The sequence below is a fragment of the Cydia splendana genome, unplaced genomic scaffold, assembly GCF_910591565.1.
Source record: "Cydia splendana unplaced genomic scaffold, ilCydSple1.2 scaffold_147_ctg1, whole genome shotgun sequence".
NCBI classification, from domain to species: Eukaryota; Metazoa; Arthropoda; class Insecta; order Lepidoptera; family Tortricidae; genus Cydia; species Cydia splendana.
The window spans coordinates 6,070-7,114 of NW_026946862.1; the positions used below are offsets into that span (position 1 = coordinate 6,070).

Here is a 1,045-nt window from a genome sequence, read left to right on the forward strand (position 1 = left end):
CTATCTCCGCCGACCACCAATAAACTTGATTTTTGGCAGAAGGTCGCCTAATGCGGGTATCGCCGCATCGCATATGGTCGTAAGAGACGACCGAAAGCTTATTGCCCTGGCCTCAGTCCCTACTACGTCTGGTGAAGGGGCATTCCAAGCTTCCATCATGGCCGCTTCGTCCACCATAGTCCGGTCGAGCTGTGCCAGCGACCACCTTGGGAGCTCCCTTCCCGCTCTTCTTTGGCCTCCTCTTGTCACCACAGCTGTGAGGATGGAAGAGACCCTCATCCGTATGTAAACGTGATCGGAGAGGGTTTCTATGTCGCCTAAAACTCGCCAGTCACCAACCCGAGCAGCGACGACAGGGGTAGCGAATGTTACATCCACGATGGACCCTCCCTGTCGTCGCACGCAAGTATTGGCATTTCCCTGGTTGAGTGTTATCAGTCCCATTGTAGCTGCCCAATCCCTTAGTGTTGCCCCTCTCGGATCTGTGATGGGCGAGCCCCATGTCGCACTTTTGGCGTTTAGGTCTCCCATCAACAGCACCGGAGTTGGTGCCACCCTTCGTATGAGCACTGCTAAATTCTCCAGGTGCCTCTCAAAGGCTGGCAACGGTCGGTTGGGGGAGAAGTATGTGCCGATCAGAATAATGTTCTCCCACTTAGCCGCTGCAATGCCTGGCTCTGTGTGTACTTTGGTCAGAGGGGGGAAGTCTCCGATAGCTGGCATGACTAGAGCCACCTTATCGTCCGTTGCCCCCACCCAGTTTGTTCGAGGGGGGATGCACCATGGTTCCGCCACGACCGCTAAACTCACGCCCCACTCGGTTATGACCTGCATTAGCAGGTCCTGGGCGCAAGCGCAGTTGTTCACGTTCGTTTGTAGTAATTCACGGTGTAGCGGCATCACAATCCATGGTATTTGTGCCCTCATTAACCACATGGGTGTTCAACATGTTTGGCCCCAGGGTCCTAACGGGGTCTTTCCTGCCCTTGATCGGTGGAGGTTTACATGATAGTCCTCCCATAAAATGTCCAGCCGGTTTTTTAGC

The 1,045-nt window shown here is 54.5% G+C and overlaps 1 protein-coding gene across 1 annotated transcript; it reads right to left on the bottom strand.

Annotated features, from left to right (window-relative positions):
• Positions 1-834, bottom strand: LOC134805531 (uncharacterized). The gene has a single exon (XM_063778816.1). The coding sequence runs from the start codon at positions 832-834 to the stop codon at positions 1-3; it is 834 nt and encodes a 277-aa protein (XP_063634886.1).
• Positions 835-1,045: the final 211 nt, after the last annotated feature.

Bases quoted from the DNA above. Each gene is read 5' to 3' on its own strand.
- LOC134805531 (XM_063778816.1), bottom strand. From the start codon at position 834: ATGCAGGTCATAACCGAGTGGGGCGTGAGTTTAGCGGTCGTGGCGGAA.